This window comes from Peromyscus eremicus, chromosome 5 (genome assembly GCF_949786415.1).
Source record: "Peromyscus eremicus chromosome 5, PerEre_H2_v1, whole genome shotgun sequence".
Classification (NCBI taxonomy): domain Eukaryota; kingdom Metazoa; phylum Chordata; class Mammalia; order Rodentia; family Cricetidae; genus Peromyscus; species Peromyscus eremicus.
Window position 1 is genome coordinate 1,812,855 of NC_081420.1, and position 18,298 is coordinate 1,831,152.

General features: G+C 44.2%; 1 protein-coding gene across 1 annotated transcript in view; it reads right to left on the reverse strand.

The window, feature by feature from the left end:
- Positions 1-18,298, reverse strand: part of Aopep (aminopeptidase O (putative)) — a 304,401-nt gene that overhangs the window by 94,657 nt on the left and 191,446 nt on the right. The window contains exons 8-10 of the mRNA XM_059262759.1: positions 17,314-17,416; positions 16,689-16,796; positions 8,760-8,803 (exon numbers count right to left, since the gene is read on the reverse strand). Coding sequence (XP_059118742.1) covers positions 8,760-8,803; positions 16,689-16,796; positions 17,314-17,416 — 255 coding nt within the window. The remainder of the gene's footprint in view (positions 1-8,759; positions 8,804-16,688; positions 16,797-17,313; positions 17,417-18,298) is intronic.

An 18,298-nucleotide genomic window follows, 5' to 3' on the forward strand; every position in this document is an offset into this window, starting at 1 on the left:
ATAATAAAAAATAATAAATAAAAAACATTATTTCTTTGGATGCAGGTAAGAAGTGTCCTTCACTGGCTTCCTTTCTAGTCAGACTTCTGTGGGCTACACTTCTGACATCTCAGTGACCCTTAGGAAAGCCAAAGCCAGAGGCACTTCTAAGACATGCTATACCTGGCATCCAGGAAAACAGGTCCATAGGATAGGAAGAGAAGCAGCACTCAGAATGCTTAGGAGCAGCATGGATGATCAAAGGGCCTGACACAGTGGATGATCGGAGAGCTCACAGGAACGGGGATTACACGTCCTGAAAAGGCAACGTCTGAGGGGTAACTTAATTGCCATTTTTGAGTGATTTTACAAAAGATGGTGAACAGCTGTTGGGCATCACTACAGAGCAGTAAATGCCAGGGCACAAACATCATTTCCTCTATGGAATTTCTACTGTGAGACCCTTCTCTCAGGGGCATAGAGGAGAGGCTGGGCACTGAAGACTGAGAAAGTGGGCGTGCAGCTAAGTCCTCAGGTGAGAAGGCTGAAGATTAGGCAAACATCTGTACGAGGTAAGTCTCTGGTGGCACTATCATGTCCACCAGCTCAGGTGAAAACATCTCAGGGATTGAACTGTCTCTGAGGAATAGATGACAGATGCCTCATAGAACGCCAGCAGCTTGCAGGTGTGTGGTGTGGAAGACCATCTCCTGGCTCAGGGAGGATAAGTGGGTTTAGGACATCAGAGGGGGTCTGAAAAGGAGGCAGCACTTGAGCATATAGTTGGAGCAGCTGCATCGTCCTGCATGCTGAGACAGGGCCACTGGAAGTGGAGGAAGACAGAGTAAGAAGACACAAGTGCCTGTCCCACAGAGACAAGGTAAAGATAAGACTTGGCCTAGCCAGTAGCACCCAGGATGGAGCAAGAAAAAACCACCATGGCTACAAAACAAGGCTTGAGGCAGGGAGACCACATGGCAGGCTGCTAATCTGCAGGCGTGTGTGTAAGCATGCACACACACACTCACTTTGGAGGCAAGGTCTCATAACGTAGCACAGGATGGCCTCAAACTCAAAATCCTCCTACTTCAGTCCCCTGAGCGGATGTGCTACCACTCCAATGCCAAGGGCATGGAGTGCTAGGGAAGGATATAGGGGGCTGAAAGATGGAGGGTGGACTCTGGACTCAATCTCTACAAGACAATGTTTTACAGAAAGCGTGAGACTACACTGTGCCCATCTACAGCCAACTCTGAGGGTTTGTTCACTGGCAAACAGTAAAGCAGATACTGTTGCCATATTCAGTATCTGCACACAAACTCTACGGTGGCACTAAAACAGAAAACATCTCCAAGCACTGCCAAGTGAAGGCACAGAAGAAGCAGCTACCACTTAACACACCTACTATGTAAGGGTAGTGCAGACAAGATCTCACCTACATCTAGAGAACAGCAAAACACCAGCATTATTATGACATGCAGAGATGAACAAAATTCTGAGAGGTTAGGAAACTTAACTGAGGCCACACAGATGGTACTTGAGGAGCTGGGATTCAAACTTACGAAGCCCCACTTTCCTTCCCATGCTAAACTTGGGCCTCACGATGAATCGCTTGCCGCAGCAGTCTAGGTGCGTCCACAGAAGCAGAGCCTGTGCACCTGTGCCCAACACCGCTTTCCCTTCCCTCAAACACTGATACTGAAGGTGGCCTGCTTCCTGCTGTGGCTGCCCTGCTTGTCATCTCTCCAATAACATTTCTGAAGAGACTGAGAGGCCCTTTCAGGGCAGAGATGTGAGGACACGAGAGCTCTCTAGGTTACATTCAGGAGCAAAAACTGTTCTCCCTTAACCGGAAGGGAGCTGGAGTTTCAGATCACATTTCTCTGGAAAGATCCAAAGCATCTTATAACCATGATCATTTTGGTCCCTACAATTGCTGTGTGAAGTGGGTGGCAACTTTTTGAGCAGGTGTTGAATCTACAGCCTAGGTAGACTCTGGTCAAAGTCAGAGTGTCAGGGGGATTTCTAAGACCCTGGTGTTTGTGCAGACATCACACTGCACTAAGCCTGACTGGGGAACTGTGGAATAAGATGTTAGACCATAAGAAGATGCATGGATTAACACCCTTCCCCCCCCCCCCCCCCCCCCGCCGAAAAGCAACCAAGCAAAGCCATGCTTGAGGTGCTATAGGTGGCCTCATCTCCAAGGAAACGGGAGCCACCATATAAAAAAGGCCTAATTTTCTGGGAAGAAAGGACCACATGTTTTCAGAGCAAAGAGAGCATCTATGCTGCTTTTGTTGTTCTGATCATTATTACTATGGACATGGTGCATCGGTGATTAAGGGAATGGCTGCCTGTCACAGTCAGACCGCAGTGTCTAAGCCAGTGGTGTATGTTGTCCTTTTGAGGTCTCGTGGCTTAAACAATCACAGCAGACAAGCAGAGGTATTTCCATGTAGCCAGGATGCAGGACATACAGGAAATGACCCTTCTGCATGTCTTACCACTATGAAAACTGATTCTATCCAGATAGCTAACAGAACATAGACCAAGGCTGAATGCCCTTCATATCTGTACTAGGGCATTCATCCTTACCACCCTATGGCTTAGACCTGGTACTAGGAGCAGCAGGAAGTGCTGACCACAGGCTGCTTGCTTGTGTGAACCACACTTCACAGGGCAGCCTGGAGTTTAAGTGGGTTATCTCCAGACCCTCTGGGCTATAAATATGGCCACACTTAGTTAATACAGAAGGGAACAGAACACGCTGGCATCCCTGACATGATACTGCTTAGAAAAGTAAGCTGTGTTTAGAGCCTAGAAAGTGAACGAGTGATCTTCCCAAGACATGGAAGTGAACAGATACAAGCACAGGCTTGTGGGAGGATTGGCTGCACACACCTGGATGTGCTTGCTGTGGTGAGGAGAAGCAGCGACTGCACCTGTGCATGGGCCTATCCGCTTGCTGGTGATTGAATGTGATGCTGCTATCATTCTTGGCTCACATTCTGCTGTTCCTTCCACAGCCCAGCACACAGTCACATCAGCTCTCACATGAAGCAAATGGCAGACCTCACCAACTTTGAAAGTACAGGTACTAGACAGAGGAAAGGAACAGAGTTTGGAACGGAAATGTCCTTGTCCTAGAATACAACTTACATTCTACACAGGTTTTTAAACATTGATAAGTCATGCTTTTCAACCCCTTCTCTACACGTGGAAGCAAACTATGTGTCTCAGAGCTTTCCATGGTATTACTCATTTTCTTGATCAAAACAAGGCATCTGTGCTCAGATAGTTAATGAAGACTGCTGATGAGGCATGGCAAGTAAGTGCTCCCTGCTCCACGGGGGAGGAAGAACAAGGGGTCTAAACAAACACATGAACGTGCACACACAAACACCATAATTGACGGGCAAGAATTAATCAGTAACTGTGGCTGACACCAGAACCCGGGAGCCAAGGCTGCTGGACCAACTATTCCCTAGCAGGGCATAGCTTTGTGGCAGGGGAAGGAGGTGCACCTGTCTGGATGGCCTCCTGAGTGCTTTATTTTGCCCTTATCTCCTTCCCCTCCATACTGATTCTAGGGACAAGCAGCTGCCCAATGCACTTCAGAATGTGGCTTAGTGACCAAGAAAAGCCAGGCTCATACCAGGTTCCTCTATCCAACTTCACAACTAATCAGCCATTTGTAACTGTGGCACTCCTCAGACAACCCATGGCTCTGTTCATTGCTTCAAAGCCCACTGCCATTGGACCCATCACTGAAATAACCCCAGCTCTCAAGATTTCTTGACTCAAATGCTCTAGTGGTTTCTAATGGATCTCCCGGCTTCTAGCCCTTCCAGCCCTCTTCCCTTCCCCCACAATGCCTTGCCAGAGACATTTCCCAAGGCTGCAGCAGGCTCTGCTTTCAGGTCTCATTTCAAGTTGAAGGCTGATGAGTCTGCTGTCTGCGCCCCCAGGACCCAGAACCTCACAGAGCCCTACATACATGGATTCTAATGCCCCGTGCTGGTGATTATAATGACCCATATTTTTGGTCGTTGGCTAGGATCTCTTTGAAGGCTGGTATTGGATTTATTCTTCCCTGTCTCACATAGTCCAGCCTAAAGCCTGCTATAGGAGATGCTCCACAGAGAGTGTTAATATATCGAGGCAAGGCAACAGTGAGAGGCAGCATGACACTGAAGCACTAGCCACTGTGACTGGCAAAGCCTTGCCTGATCAGCATGGCTCAAGTGCCTAACAGATGTGCCAAAGGATCAGTTTGCAACTGGGGCCAAAGATTAGAGGCTCCAGGGGGTAGATGTGCAGTCTTTGGAGGCCCACATAAAATTAGTACAATATGCTGCATAGGTAATAGAGCAAGCCATCTGTTTGAGTAGGCAAACTAGATTTTGAGATTAGTTAGCCAGCAAGAAGATGTTTAAGTTTGAAAATATACTTGGTGAGGTAGACTTGCTGTAGGCAAGAGATTACTTTAACATTTAAGGAGAATTCTTAATGAGATTTAAGCCTGCTAGTAAAGCATGATCCCACTGGGAAAGGTGCCCATCAAAGAGACGCAGTGAGTGGTTGGCAGCCACATAGGGCATCGATGCTGGCCTAATCTCCACAACTACAACAAACGTCTCTTTGTGGGTCCAATGTGTTGCCTCAGTAAATATTCACAACAATAAAATCCAGGCCCTCAGAGCCAGAGGGCTCAGGGCATCCAAATGAACTCCATACTGCATCACGGAGATTAAAAGTAAGACAGATGTCCCAAACTAAAAGAGTACTGTGCTGTCTCACTGGAAATTGCTGTGTCTCTTCCCTAAGAACTTTACCCCAAAGGAATGCACTTTGATAACCAACGGAAGAGGTCATACACCACATCTATAAATTAATTTCTCCCTCCCCCTCCCTCCCCACTTCTTCTGCTCTATGTCCTAAAGAAGGGCCTCTATACTCCATCAGAGAACCTGAGCTATTGTCCTGAGGGCAGGTATAAAAGAAAAGAACATTATTGGCACTGTAGTACAGCAGTCAGCCACATGCCTAGCATTGTGAGGCTGTGAGCTTAACATCCAGTTATGAGGGGAAATACGTAAACCTTCCAGGTTTATTCCTGAATAACGAATAACCACATCTGGGATGATGTTTGCAGAAGAATCGCCACCTGTGCTGGGCAGTTTTATGTCAACTTGACATAAGCTAGAGTCATCTGAGAGGAGGAAACTTCAATTGAGAAAACGGTTCTTTAAGATCTGACTGCAGGCAAACCTGGAAGGCATTTTCTTAGTTAGTGATTGATGTGGCAGGGCGCAGCCCATGGTGGGTGATGCCATCCCTGGGCTGCTGGTCCTCGGTTCTATTAGAAAGCAGGCTGAGCAAGCCAGTAATCAGCACCCCTCCATGGCTTCTGCATAAGCTCCTGACTCCAGGTTCCTGCCCTGTTTGAGTTCCCGTCCTGACTTCCTTCAATGATGAACAGTGATGTGGAAGTGTGAGCCAAATAAACCCTTTCCTCCCCAGTGGTTTAGTCATGGTGTTTTATCACAGCAATGATAACTCACTTTACTTAAGATACCATTACAATGTGTCTACTTAAACAAACAAACAAATAACAAAATCAGGATGCTAAGCTGAAACATTTAAGGATCTTCCACACAAGGCTGTTCCTTAGCGCAGCCTCCTGACAAGCTGTTTGTCCTGCCAAGTCACTGAAGCTGCAGGCCATCTTTGTGAATGAGCGCAGAAGGGCAGGAGTCAAGGAATCTATCAAGCACATGGACTTCGCATGATGTACAGATTAGCTTCATATTTGCATGTTTCTGCTCTATTTAAAAAAAGATAGTGTTTGTTCAGTAAGATGGCTTCATGGGTAGAGGTTCTGACTGTGCCAGCCTGATGATCTGAGTTCAATCCCTGGAACTCACATTAAAGGTGGTAGGAAGATAATCCACTCACAAAGTTGTTCTCAGACCACATCTGTGCTATGGGATGGTCCTTCTGCACACTATGAATATGATTTTATCTCACCGGTTGATAATAATAAAAGTTGTTATTACGGCCTATGGCAAGACAGGATAAGGTTAGGCGGAAGAATCAAACTAGGACTCAGATGTAAGGAGCTGCCCAAGAAGCAGGATGCTGGAGGACTGGTAAGCCATGGACCACGTAGCAATAAATAGATGAATAGGACTGAGTTAATTTTTTTTTAAAAGATTTTATTTATTTATTAGGTTTACAGCATGTATGACTGCAGGTCAGAAGAGGGCGCCAGATCTCGTTACAGATGGTTGTGAGCCACCATGTGGTTGCTGGGAATTGAACTCAGGACCTCTGGAAGAGCAGTCAGTGCTCTTAATCTCTGAGCCATCTCTCCAGCCCAGGACTGAGTTAATTTAAATGTAAGAGCTAGTTAATAATAAGCCTGAGCCATCAGCCAAACATTTATAATTAATATAAGCCTTTATGTGATCATTTGGGAAGTGGCTGCTGGGTATTTGGGGGTTGCCGGTGGGACAGAAACTCTCCTCCGATTACACATATGCACCTTGCTACATGTACCTGCACACAGAAATAAATCAGTATCAGGATTTAGTTCAGTGGCAGAGTGCTTGGTTAACAAGTATGAGCCCCTGTACTGAAAAGAAAGGCCACTACAGAACCAGGACCAACAGCAAGGCTTCTACCTGCTGAGGGAAGGACGGAAGGTGGGAGACAGGGATGTTTAAACAGAGGAAAAATCCAGTATGCAGAAAAGCTTCCATGTCTTCACAGCATGTCATCTTCTGCACTTAGCCCGGTGGCATTAATGCCTCAGCCTTGAGACATCTAAGTTAGATTGCTTATCAGACAGACTCAGCAACATGCAAGTGACTGGCTTTGCATGAATCTAAGATAATATCTGTGTCAAAGAATTCATGTCCACACTTGGAAATGTTTACATGCTTTAAAAACACAGCTAAGCCTTCATGCCAGAGAAAAAAAAGTAATGTCAGCCCTTCACCAAAGAAACATCAAGAAGTCCCTCTTTAATGTCTGGATGTCAGTTTTGCTAATAAAAATTATGCTTTCAGGTGTTTATGTTTAGGAGTTAGGACAAGGCATTAGAAGACCCATGGTAGAGGAATCTGGATCTGTAACAGAGGCTTTGGCTTTCTTAAATAGTCATGTGAGACCAGGTCCCTGCAAATGACCACATCCAACCATAAGTGTCAGGAAGTTTGCACTGAGCACGGAGATGAGAAAGTCTCAGGATGGAGCCAGTCCCTGTGGGCTCACACACTAAGAAAAAAGCTACTTAACTTCTGGAACCTCAGCTTCCCCAACTCTGGAGTCAGACTGCCACATGGGGCCCCAAGGTATAGACTGGTGACTCATATCAGTTTTCTTCTGTTGTTTTCTTGGTCAAACAGGGGTAAAAACATCACATACAAAAGAGTATTGTTCACCCAGGATGCTGCTCAGTTGGGTGAGTGCTTGCCTAGCATGCATGAGAGTTTGATCCATGGCATCACAGAAATTAGTCGTGGTGATGCACACCTGTATTCTGAGTGCTCAGGAGGTAGAAGCAGGAGGTTCAGAAGTTCAAAGCCACCCTCAGTTACATAGTGAGTTTGAGGTTAGCCTGCCATACATGAGACAAGTGAGAGTGTTGTTCCAAGGATTGAGTGGCATAATAATCAATGTTGTTTTCTAATAATCTCCCTGATGGTGATTACGAGAACATTAAAGTCAGAGCTGATGATGATGCACATAGATACTGTGTGCATTGCTGTGCACAGGACATGGATATGTTTTAATGGGCACACCAACTGTCAACTAAGCACCTAGTTTAAACATGGATATCAGCTTTTTAACCCCTGCTAAAATACTGTCCACAAGGGTTTAAATGACTTCCTCCAAATTTTGAAATTAGAAGGTATGGTGGTTAGTTTTAACTGCCAGCTCTACATAGTCTAGAACCACTGAGGAAGACAGTCTCAATGAGTGAGTGTCTCCATCAGGTTGGCCTGTGGGCATGTCTATAGGAGGCTGTCTCGAATGCCTTGATTGATGTGAGATAAGCTAGCTTGAAAGTAGGTGGCAGCATTACCTGGTTTGGGGCCCTAGATAGTGTAAAAAAGGCTACCTGGATACTAAGCATAACGTTTAGCATTCTTTCTGCCCTTGACTATGAATGTAATGTGACCAGCTGCTTGAAGCTCCCGCTGTCTTGGCTTTGCCGCAATGACAGACTGTAACTTGGAATTGTAACTGAAATTAATCCATTCTCCCAAGTCACTTTTTGTCAGGTATTTTATGAGACTAGGACAAGAGGCATCAAAGCTGGCATGCCACCCCAGGCTCTTACTGCACCTCTGTGCCTCAGTTAAACAGTATGCCCTTATATAAAACCACATTGACTAGAGCCACTTCAACTTGTTCTTCTCTGTTATTTTATTTACCTACTTATTGTTTTAAGAAGTAGGTGGTCTAGGGTAGCAGTCCCTGACCTTCTCATTACAGCAAGCACTCCACTATGGAGCACTTTCCTCCAATCTTAGCCAGAGTGCTCTTGGCTAGCTTCCTTTTCCACATTTAAGGGCCCTGGGCTGTGCATGCTGCCCTGACTCCAGCCTGTGTTCTGGTCAAGCTATGACTCCATGAGCTGCACTGGGTTCCTGTACACAGAGAGGAAATCTTAACTGTCTTAAGTTGCAGCAACAGGTCAAACAATGGCAGGATCTTTTCAACATTAAAAGTGAAATGGGGCTCTCAATTCCTATACTGGTCCTCACCTTTTGTCTTCTGGAATGTTCTCCAACAGCATTTGAAGGAAATCCTGAAATAAGAAGAAAGCAAACCATGAAACCTGTCCACCAGTAACTAGCTGCCCAACCGTGCCAGCAACCAAGCATTAACTGTTCAATGCACCTCGGGTCCGATCATACATAAAAGAACTGCCCCTTACTTTCCCATGCACTCGCCATGAAGTCTCCCTCAACACCTAGAGGTCCACAGCTCACCTGCAATACACATGTAGTGCTCTGGAAAGAGGCCAAACTCAATAGGGCAAGAACCAGCTGAGCTACAAAGATGGTCCCAGTCTGAAACTCAGTCCCTTCTTCTCTCCTGTGTCTGTGCAGTCACAGGACATCTAAGGATGTGTGACAGTACCATGTCATGACTTACACCTTTTTCCCAAGCCACTTCCTTTCATTGTGAAAAATTTCAAATAAAAGCAAAGTAGAATAATTAACCACCCTGTTCAAATTACCCGAGCTAACCTGCCTTGTCCTATCGTCTTCCCTCACTTTTGAACTATTAAGAAATCCTGAATATTATATAATGTTATCCATAAATGCTTGGTAAACCTCTCTAAAATAAAAGGACTCTGTCAGGAATAACCACAATATCACGGACCTAAAAGTTCAAATATGAACGCCTGTTTGTATTTAATTTATATTTTTATTGTGGCCACCTTTCCCATCCATCTCTGGAATCCTCACTGGGTCTTCACTAGTGTTGTCAGATACAGGCCACGTAGTTAAACTGGGAGGATAAATGAAAAACTAAGAATGATTGTTTACTTAAAGTTAAGACTTAACTGGGCTTTTCTGCTCTGTCTTTTTATTTGCTGAATGTAAACTCCAGCATAAGCTTCTCATCATCTGAATGTCAGATGGGTTGGAGGACACAAAAGAAGAAAAAAGCAAGCACGAAGCGTAACATTTTTGCTATTAATGACATTAAACAACAAATAGGATCTTTATCTGGAGGGTTTTTTCTTGTTTTCACTTTTACTTTTTTTATGCATGGGATCTTTTGCTATGTCAACATTACACGATTTCCCTTTAATACAGTAACGAATACAATTTTGTTTCTTGTTTTTCTAAGTTTGTACAGTCACTTTTGTTTTTGAGACAGTTTCTCCATTTGTAGCCCATGCTGATCCTCCAGCTCAGCCTCCTGATGGTTGGGACCACATATAGATGTAAGCCACAACACCTGGCTATCCTTGAAGATTTAACAAAGAGAAAATAAACTTTTAAGGCATGCGTGATAGCCCATGCCTGTAATCCTAGTACTCAGGAGGCAGAGGCAAGAGAATCAATTGGAGCTTGAGGTTAGCCATGTGAATCCCTGCTTTAAAAAAAGTACAGTGCTCATATATGAAATTCACAAAAATAAATACATTAAGAAAGTTAAAAGGTGGTCTTTCAAGTGAAAGCCCAAGTCAGCACACACTACCCGAGCAGGGGATGGGAGCTGCAGTCCAGACCTTGGCAACACAGCAGATTTGACGGCAGAGTTAAGTGACTGCAGAGCGGTGTGCATGGCAAGGTTCTCCTTCCCCATCATCGCACTGATCCAGCCATCACTGAATGAGCAAAGCCAGCCTGTGGGCTTATGGGGGGCCGTCTTTCCAGAGGTAAAGGTTCCTCAATAAAAGAACTAATGAAAGATTTCTCTCACACCACTGTGACTAAAATCCTTCACACAGACAACTTAATAGAGTAGAGGCTTGCTGTGGCTCATAATTTTTGAGGCCTATTACGGCATGGTGGCTGGAGGGGCTGCCACTGTGGTGGCTTGTTCACATGGTACAGAGGAGGCGGCAGGAAGCAGGGGCTGGAGCCAGAACAGCTATGGTGTGCAAGGCCCACTCCTCTCAGGAGCCTACTTCGGACAGCTAGGTCCTGACTTGTAAGGGTTCCACGACCTCCCCAAACATTGCCACCACTTGGAGACCAATGGATGCAGTGAAATGGTGTTGGGAGGCGGCAGCCCCGGATTGTTTACTGCCTCACGAATGTACCTACAGTGGACAGACAGAAAAGCCTGCTCAAGAAAAATAATACTAGTATTTAGAATGTGAGGAATTATTTTTCCCTTGAGGATCTTTTGTGTGGGGTGAGGGCTATGCATTTGTGAATGTGTAGACCGGAAGTCAGCCTTGGATATCATTCCTCAGTCTCCTCCTCCTGCGATTACAAGAGGTGGCTGGCTTTTATGCACGGGTTCTGGGGACAAGCCTGGGTCCTCATGCTTGCACGGCAAGTACTTGACACCTGCCTGAGCCTTGCCTGAGGGTCCTGAAGTCATCATCTCTATTATTTTAAAAATTACTGGGACTAAGGAAATAGGTTAGTAGTAAAGTATTCACCTATTATTTAAAAAATGTTTTGTAAAATGTTGCATTAAAAATTTATTTATCATGATCCAATTAATAGATCTCTTTGTAAATCACTGTATTAGTGGATCACTGATGTATTGACAAGATTTTGATTTTTTGATTCTTAAAAATCCAAGAACTATAACTATGTAATTATAACTCTAATTATAACTTCTTACTAATTTTACCCCATTATGTCTATATAGTACCTACAAACTTATCTCCTATTTTCCTAGTAATTTATGCTCAATTATGTGTGTGCGGGGGAGATGGCATTAACTTAATAACAAGGGGGAAGAATTTAATTGCTTGAGAAGCAGGAAATTCGGAGTTAACCTTAATTCTACCCTTTCACATTTTCAAGTTACAACTAGTTTCACAGCCCCTCCCCTTCTGATAGGAGTATAAGCACAGAGATCTGGAACTCTGGGTAGATATGGGGCAGTGAAGAAGGTCCCTATGAAAACCTCCCCCTCCTCCTTTTTATTTTAAAAAAGATGGTGTCCTGACTCCTAGTCGGTTACTATTCTGGAGCATCTACCGATTCCTACCTCCAAGCTTAGACTGGCAGGCAGCTCGGCAACTAGCTGGAGGCTTCCAACTAATGCCCGATATTGCACAGACCAAACACACTGGGCATCTCCTAGATGTCCCCCGAGATTTGTGATGTACTCTTTACACTCTGTCTTGTGCTCCATCCAATTTGAGATGCTTGTTTCTCGTCTGAAGTCTCTTAAGCATCTATGAGGAGAATGAATTCAGTTGGTTCTTCTTACTCCTATTAGAGACTCAAATCTAACCACACAGCACTAGCTTTCCTGCTTCCTCTTGTAGGCTGCCATTGCCCTGTGAGAGCGGTCCTTTCTAACTACTGCCTGCTGAAACAGAATGAGTGTGTCCTCAGGAAGCCGTCTTCCCTCACCATTTCCTCCTTTCTCCTCTCTGTGCTCAGAGTTCTGAGAAGGAAGCTGACATTAAAGCTGGACAAGGAGGGCTCCTGACAACAACAGGGGTCCCAATGTGCCGTTTTGTAGTATGCCTGACACAGATGAGAACCAAAGGGAAAACAAAGGTGTTGCTGGAGAGGGGCTTTACCTGGAACCTGGAAGGGCAAGAAGCCCCCACCAAGCAAGGGACAGTCCTCCGGGCTGCATGGCCAGCTCCTACTGTCCTAATAAACTGCATGCTAATCAGATCAGTCCCAGACCACTTTTTTTAACACCTAACAACACTAAATTAGCCATTACACCTTAAAAAAAACAAAAACAAAAACAAAAACAAAAAAAACCTCCCAATTCTGGCCAGTGGTTAATCTGGCAATTAATTTTTGGATCTAGTGAAAATATTCACTAAAATGTAGGTGCATGTAGATTCTGCCAGATCAACCGCCGTTAGCTTAAGAATGACACAGGACTAGTGGTTTCTATGAGGAGTTTAGGATTAATCACTGTGGTCATGGCCTGGAAGGAAGAAAAGACAACGGTATAGGAAGGCTGACAATACCGAAATACTGCACAGGGAGTAGAGTTCACAAGGAAAGGGATGACGAAGCTGGGCAAACTGTAACAAAGTATCAGGGTAAACGAAAACACAATCCACACAATTCATATCAATTATTTAAAAAAAAAAAAAAAAAAAAAAAAAAAAAGCAAAAGCATGCCCAACAGCTTCCAAATAAGGATGGCACAAACTCCAAAGAGAGGAGCTAGGGAAAGGAAAGGCGATTCCGCCAGATTCTAGGGAACATGCCACACCGCCCCCACTCTCAGGCTTAGAAGTTGGGGAGCTGAATTGCCCAAACCTCACAAATTCTTAAACACCTACACATTTGCAAAGAGATGGGGATGTACCATTCTTCTTTCCTAGCTCTGGAGAGCCTGGAGCACTTGCTGGAGAGATGCACAAGGGTGGGAATAGCCACTGAGGACAGCTAGGTGCTTAGACGCTGCCCTGATCTGGACGGGCAACTGAGACACTGCAAGTCCAAGGGTCAGGAGAACCTGGGAGGGGCAGTTAGCAAGGATTCAGGAGGGCGGGTCAAATCCTTCCAACAAGTGCTCAATGGAACTGCTGCAGCGCTAGGCCACATCCCACCCATAATATCCACCTGTTAGATGATAGCTTAGAGGGGCTGGAAAAACAAGCCTTAGGTGAGCTGGGAAAGGAATCAAAGATAAAGTTCCAGTACACATGAGACTAAATAAACGGTCAGAGCAGTACTATCCATGCTGAGAGTGAAGCATCAGTAAGAATGAACACAAACCATGTGAAGAGAGGAGCAGAGAGAAGCTAAGAGAGAAAGAACTCATGCTGAAAAAAAAAAATATATAACCCAAGGAGCAGAGAACAATTCCCCTACAATGTTTTACATTAGCAAAACCAACAAAACTAGCAACAATAACCAAAAATTAAAGGCTAAAGATGACAAGACAATGAAATGAAAAGAGAAGATTCTAATTCCAGGAAAGAAAACTAAGCACCATAACAGCAATATTTACAGGAATATTAATCTGTAAAGAGCAAAGCAAAGAACACGGAAGAAAATGACATTCAGTGCTAGGCTTGCAGATCAGAAGATTGTCTCCGTCCCGTTAGGAGTTTGAAGCTAGCCTGGGCTAACTGAGACTGTCTCAGAAGAAAAAGAAAAAAAGGCTATTTAACAATAAAGAGCTGCCTGAGAGAATAATGGGACGAAGACAAGAAAGAGGAAAGTAATTATCTAATAACATATGTACACCAGCAAAGAAGACGTAACAGGGAACTCAGAACCTTACAAGGGGAAAAGCATATGAGCAAAGATGTAGTTGAAATCAAGCATGGTGATACAGGCCTGTATTTCCAGGAGGCGGAGGTGGGAGGATCACAAATTCAAAACTAGCCTGGGCTACACAGCAAGATCCTTGTCTCAAAACAAAGCATACTTAGTCAGGCAGTGGTGCAGCACGCCTTTAATCCCAGCACTCTGGAGGCAGAGGCAGGCGGATCTCTGTCATTTCGAGCCAGCCTAGTTTACAGAGTGAGTTCCAGGACAGCCAGAGCTACATAGAGAAAGCCTGTCTTGAAAAACCAAACAACAAAACAAAAACAAGACAAAGCATACTTAAGACAATTGCACTTAGAATCTAAGACTTAAAAAGTACAGTGTTTTCCAGGGAGAAGGAACAATGCAGAATCATGCACACCAGGGCCGGTGAGACGGTTCCGCAGGTGAAGAAGCTTGCTGCCAAACCTTAGGACCTGAGTCTGATACCCAAACCCTACACGGTAGCAGGAGAGAACAGACTCCCACAATAGTCTACTGTACTCCACATTGTACCAGGGCACACCCAAACACACATACACACACTCCCTCTCTCTCCCACAATGTGAAACAATTCTTTGAAATAATCATGTATACTTACTTAGTTTTAGTTAAATCACTGAACTCAAATATAAAAATCTCTTCTGCCATCTACATGATATAAACAGGGAAAAGCAGGCAACTTTCAAAACTTTCACAGCAGTGATTGATCTAAAAGGCGGTTGAGCAACATCTATCAAGTTCCAAGGAATGAATACGTGGCCCAGGAATATTTAAACCTAGCTATTTTGTGATTTAAACACAGACAGGAGACAGGCATTCCCAAGCAGTAAGAACTCAGAAACCACACAGCCTGGGAAGCTGCAACTTGAACATCAATTTGATAATGAAATTGAGCCAACAAAGAGCTAGATCAAAATAAAATATTCATGAATCTAGAAGCATGGTTAAGTGGTGGCAATACTAAAATCCTTTATGTTGGCAAAGCAAACCTCAGCAATGTAACAGTAACAACTAAAATGTGAGGATTAAGGGGATAACAGAAGCACAGTATTGCCTATTTCCTTTTTAAAAACAAACAAACAAACCAAACCATGGTTTCTAATTTTGGCTTTTGAGAGAGGTCTCATTCTGGCCTTGGCTAGCCTAGAACTTGCTTTGTAACCAGGCTGGATTGAAACTCAAGGGATTAATCAGTGTACCTCCTCTTCCCCAGGAACAAGCATGATGGGAAATCACATTTGGAATCACAGCACCATATCTGTAACAATGCTTCTTATCAGAATTATCTACCAAAAGCTCTCTCACACTATTGTGAACTCAGAATGTTCACTTCGGTTTCCTTTCTCACTAAACTTGGGTAAATGAAATCTTAAAAGCACATATAAGCCAGGAGGCAGGAGGATTAGAGAGAGTCAAGACTAGCCTGGGCTACAGAATAAAACCTTGTCTCAAAAGAACAAACAAAGCAAAATAAAACAACAACAACAAGAAAATGCAGAAATCGACAAAAGTTGACAAGCACACAGGGAAATCAGTGAGAATGTAAAGGCAGGCAATCCTGCAGAGAATTTTGATCAAAGAATTAACCTTATCATGGCTGGGAAGCTGTCTCAGTTGGCAAAGCACATGCCCCATAAGCATGAGGACCTGAGTTCAAATCTCTAAGCACCCACGTAAAAGCCAGTGTAGAGAGATGGAATGTTACAGAGATACACGCTTGTTGCTGGGACAGAAAAGTGAGTGGGGCTCAACCCCACCAAGCAGTACATTACAATGTCAAATTTTATTTTACATATACTTTAACATAAAATTTGAGCAAGATGTAAATTTTCAAAAGGCATGTAGGTCCCTGAGCTGGCGCAGTAGTAGGTAATGGCACTTGATGCTTAAGCCTTATGACTCAAGTTCAATCCTGACACCCACATGGGAAAAGGAGAGAACATGTTGCCCTCTGATCTAAATACACACACACACACACACACACACACACACACACACACACACACACACACACACCCCAAACAAATAAAGCAATGAGAGAATGCTATTCAACAGTGTAAAATGGCAAAAGCACTTAAGTCAAAGGGTTTTTGCTGCTCTTTTGGGCATTGTTTGTTTTGGTGTGTGTGTGTGTGTGTGTGTGTGTGTGTGTGTGTGTGTGTGTGTGTGTGAGCATGCCTGCATGTGCGGAGGTCATAGTGTTTGGTGTCCTCCTGTAACACTATCATCCTTGTTCCCTAGAGATGGGGTTTCCTCCTGAACCCAGGTTTCGTTTTTCTCTTCTGGACTTGTGGCCAATAGATCCCATGACTCCCCAATCTCTGTGACCCCTCGGTGCTGTGTTATAGGTGTATGTGGGGTCAGAGACTGGTGTGTGGGTGCTGGGAACTGAACTCTAGCTTTCATGCTTGCACAGTAAGTACTCTGAGTTGCTAGGCAGGGTGACTCTGAGGTGGCAGCACCAGAAGGAGAGAAGCTTGCCCAGATGCCTCCAGCAGGACTGTTTGGTTTTATAAGCCCACTTAATATGCAGCTGCTCATATGGTAATGAACAGCTGGAGGCTACAGCAATTTCCTATACTACCAGGGGCTCACATTCCCCAAACATACATCCTTGGAGTCCACATCACTAACCTCTTTCCCCAGTATATATAACTAACTTCTCTATTTTCCAGTGCTGACATAATCTAATCCCCATATGCTGCAGCCTCTCCAGTTGTGTGCAGTGAGTTTACCACTGTGAATTACCTGTGAAAGAATCAACTGGCCATGAAACAGGTGTACAAATTTCCTTAAAAATGAAAAATAAGTTTCCTTTCCAAGTGTTCTGGCTAGGAATCGAAGAAGGAAGTAGCCCTGGTAGAAGAAAGAAGAAAGATAAACAATAAGTTGGCATCAGGGTTCATCACAAAGTTGCTTACATTAGTATAACATACTAGTGCATCCAGAACATGCTGCCTTCTCTGGCTCAGGTGCTTTTCATATTCTGACCAGGGAGGCTGGGCTTGGAAATGCAGGGTGAACTTCAGAGACCTCAACAACTTTGTTAATGTCATCAGCACCTCTGCTTGAACTCTGCAAGAGAGGAGAGGCCCAGAGCTTTCACACCAGGTCCAGAGGTGCCTTCTATTCTGGCCTCTACTCATCTGCAGCAGGAAATGGGACTTTCTTAGGTTAAGTTCTTCTGAACATGGCCTTGTTCAGAGGCTTTTAGAGTATTGATTTGTGAGTACTAAGTCTAGGCTCACTGAGATGCCATTACAGAGGTAGAGACCCTTTCCTTTGCCTCAGCCATGTTACTCATCTTGTTCAGCTCTCTGGCCTCAGGAGTGCCATCCTGTAACAAATGGCAGCAGCCATCAGGCACACTTACCTTTAAGTAATGAACCTGCATGAAGCTTTTCTCTGGATTGAGTCCATGCTTGACAACAGATGCACCTGAAGCACTCACATGGCCAGTCTCCTCTTTGTTGGGTCTAAAACGACATAGTGGTCACTTGTCTAAGTATAGTACATTCATACCCAACTGGACTATTACCTCTCATCTCTTATTTTCAAACTTGAGCAGCTGTGCCTTCCTTCAGGTCAGTAGTTCCAAGTATAACTGAAAACAGTTTACATTACAAAGTGACATACTCAGCAAGAAGGATTTATACTCAGTCTGGCAAACTGAGGTTGGTTATTGGCAATATTTTATGGCACCTTATCCAAGATGAAAGCCTGCCAGTCCCTCCAGGAATCTTAAGCTCCAATATGAATTATTTATCAGTGTAAACCCTTTCTTGGTGAGGAAGCTGGGCTTCAAGATAAATGTAGCTCACTTGGTAAAGTTGTGAGTGTGTGTGTGTGTGTGTGTGTTCATTAATTGTAGAGAGCCCTAGTGTTCCCATTTCAGAATCTACATTTAATAATTAAGTTTCCTTTAGGACAGACTTGCATCCTGAACCCACTTGAGAAGCATAAAAGCACAGGAAAGGTCCCAAGAAGCTCTTGTTTGGGGCACAGCATTTGTGATGACACACTTATTTCATAAATGAAGTCTGTACTCAGGGTGTGATGCTTTGCTGTGAGCTTGTGGTGTCATGTAGATTAAACTGGTGTCTCATTATCCGACAGGGTACTTTCTACCATGTGCTCAGCTTTAAGTCTTTAAAAAAAATTTTTTTTTAATTCTGTTTCCTAAAACGTAAAAGATTCTTTGAGGCTCTTCACACAGTGAAGCCTCAAGAACAGTGAAGATCAAAATAAGTGACAGACGGTATACGTGGCTTTCTGGGCCTTCTGGACAAACACAGAAGAATGTGTTAATGGCAGGTAAGGGGAGAAACAACAAGAGAGCCAGCACAGACAGGCGAGGC